The following is a 2,433-nucleotide window of genomic DNA, read 5'->3' on the forward strand; positions in this document are numbered from 1 at the left end:
ATGGGGAACCTATTGTCCCATGGATCAGCAAAATGCTATAATTTATTCATTGATTCATTTAATCATTCATTCATTCATTCATTATTCTCTATTTATTCATTTATTTATTCAATTTTAAAAATGTATTTACGTATTTATCTATCTATTTATTTATTTATTTCTATGTTTTTCTGTCCGTGTGCCTTCCAGGATGAAGTCACCGCTGCCTACAGCTTGGGCTTTTCTTTGGATGGGAGAAAACTCTATGCTGGATACGATAAAGTCATACGAATTTTCGACACAGAGTATCCGGTACGATCGTGCAAGACTATCAAAACATTCGGTACGTACTTCTTGCATGATTTTTTTTAAGCCTCTCGGTGGTTGTGTACTCATCTTTGGACGAAGGCTTTGCTCTGTTAGAAAAGTGAGTGTGATACAAAGGCTTTGCTCTGTTTCAAAGTGAGTGTGATACAAAGGCTTTGCTCTGTTTCTGTAAGAAAAGTGAGTGTGATACAAAGGCTGTGCTCTGTTTCTGTTAGAAAAGTGAGTGTGATACAAAGGCTTTGCTCTGTTTCAAAGTGAGTGTGATACGAAGGCTTTGCTCTGTTTCAAAGTGAGTGTGATATGAAGGCTTTGTTCTGTTTCTGTTAGAAAAGTGAGTGTGATACAAAGGCTTTGCTCTGTTTCTGTTAGAAAAGTGAGTGTGATACAAAGGCTTTGTTCTGTTTCTGTAAGAAAAGTGAGTGTGATACAAAGGCTTTGCTCTGTTTCTGTTAGAAAAGTGAGTGTGATACAAAGGCTTTGCTCTGTTTCTGTTAGAAAAGTGAGTGTGATACAAAGGCTTTGTTCTGTTTCTGTTAGAAAAGTGAGTGTGATACAAAGGCTTTGCTCTGTTTCTGTTAGAAAAGTGAGTGTGATACAAAGGCTTTGCTCTGTTTCAAAGTGAGTGTGATACAAAGGCTTTGCTCTGTTTCAAAGTGAGTGTGATACAAAGGCTTTGCTCTGTTTCTGTAAGAAAAGTGAGTGTGATACAAAGGCTTTGTTCTGTTTCTGTTAGAAAAGTGAGTGTGATACAAAGGCTTTGTTCTGTTTCTGTAAGAAAAGTGAGTGTGATACAAAGGCTTTGCTCTGTTTCAAAGTGAGTGTGATACAAAGGCTTTGCTCTGTTTCAAAGTGAGTGTGATACAAAGGCTTTGCTCTGTTTCTGTAAGAAAAGTGAGTGTGATACAAAGGCTTTGCTCTGTTTCTGTAAGAAAAGTGAGTGTGATACAAAGGCTGTGCTCTGTTTCTGTTAGAAAAGTGAGTGTGATACAAAGGCTGTGCTCTGTTTCTGTTAGAAAAGTGAGTGTGATACAAAGGCTTTGCTCTGTTTCTGTTAGAAAAGTGAGTGTGATACAAAGGCTTTGTTCTGTTTCTGTTAGAAAAGTGAGTGTGATACAAAGGCTTTGGTCTGTTTCTGTTAGAAAAGTGAGTGTGATGCAAAGGCTTTTTTCTGTTTCTGTTAGAAAAGTGAGTGTGATACAAAGGCTTTGCTCTGTTTCTGTTAGAAAAGTGAGTGTGATGCAAAGGCTTTGTTCTGTTTCTGTTAGAAAAGTGAGTGTGATGCAAAGGCTTTGTTCTGTTTCAAAGTGAGTGTGATACGAAGGCTTTGTTCTCTTTTCTTGTTTTTCCTTGTTTTTTTAATGATTACCGCATACTTGCCTATAACATGTGTTTGAGTATAATATGGAGATGGGGGTGAATGTATAATATCACTTCAGAATTTGTCCATTTTTGTAGATGGTGCGTAAATTAAGGGGTGAATTAGAAAAGAAAACACTTCAATATCTTCCCCAAAATCAAAGAAGTAAGAGGGAAGCGATTTGAAGATGAGGAAGAAATTGTGCTTGAAATCAATGCAGCACTAAAGCCGAAGCGCACGTGGTCACGACATTGAAGTCCTGGCTATACAAGATACGAAAAGTGCACTGAGATCAATGGTTGTGATGTTGAAGAGAAAACATGTTTCTTTGGGTATAGATACAAAATTGAATGTCTAAAGTTTTGAAAATGTTGATTTTACTGAACAGGGAAACTTACTCTCTGAGACCTCCTACAGATACTGTTGTAAGTTAAGGGTAGTGGTGTAAGGTTTTTCTAAAAATACATTGATCCTCTTTTTCTGCTTCAATTGTTGGCAATGGTTATAGGGTTTGAAATAGTCTGAAAACATTGTTGTTTTGAGTGTGCGCTTGTTCAAGTCTGCGGAGATGGTCATTTCTTTGATGGTCCCTATTTTATCCACCTCTGTTTGGTGGCCGCAGATTCCAAAAGGAAAGAGGGACAGAGCGGGATTATCTCTTGTTTTGCCGTCAGTCCGGACAATAACGGCTTTTTCGTTGCTGGTTCCTACAGCAGACACAGTAAGTTCCTCGTTTCATTGTGTGTTCGTTCTAGACAGTGTGAGCCTGT

General features: G+C 37.9%; 1 protein-coding gene across 1 annotated transcript in view; it reads left to right on the forward strand.

The window, feature by feature from the left end:
- Positions 1-189: 189 nt before the first annotated feature.
- Positions 190-2,433, forward strand: part of LOC101846178 (telomerase Cajal body protein 1) — a gene marked incomplete at its 5' end in the record, with an annotated part of 13,118 nt that continues 10,874 nt past the window's right edge. Inside the window, 2 exon segments of the mRNA XM_005111887.3 lie at positions 190-322; positions 2,286-2,384. Of these exon segments, the coding sequence (XP_005111944.2) occupies positions 190-322; positions 2,286-2,384 (232 nt within the window).

This window comes from Aplysia californica, unplaced genomic scaffold (assembly GCF_000002075.1).
Source record: "Aplysia californica isolate F4 #8 unplaced genomic scaffold, AplCal3.0 scaffold01142, whole genome shotgun sequence".
NCBI classification, from domain to species: Eukaryota; Metazoa; Mollusca; class Gastropoda; order Aplysiida; family Aplysiidae; genus Aplysia; species Aplysia californica.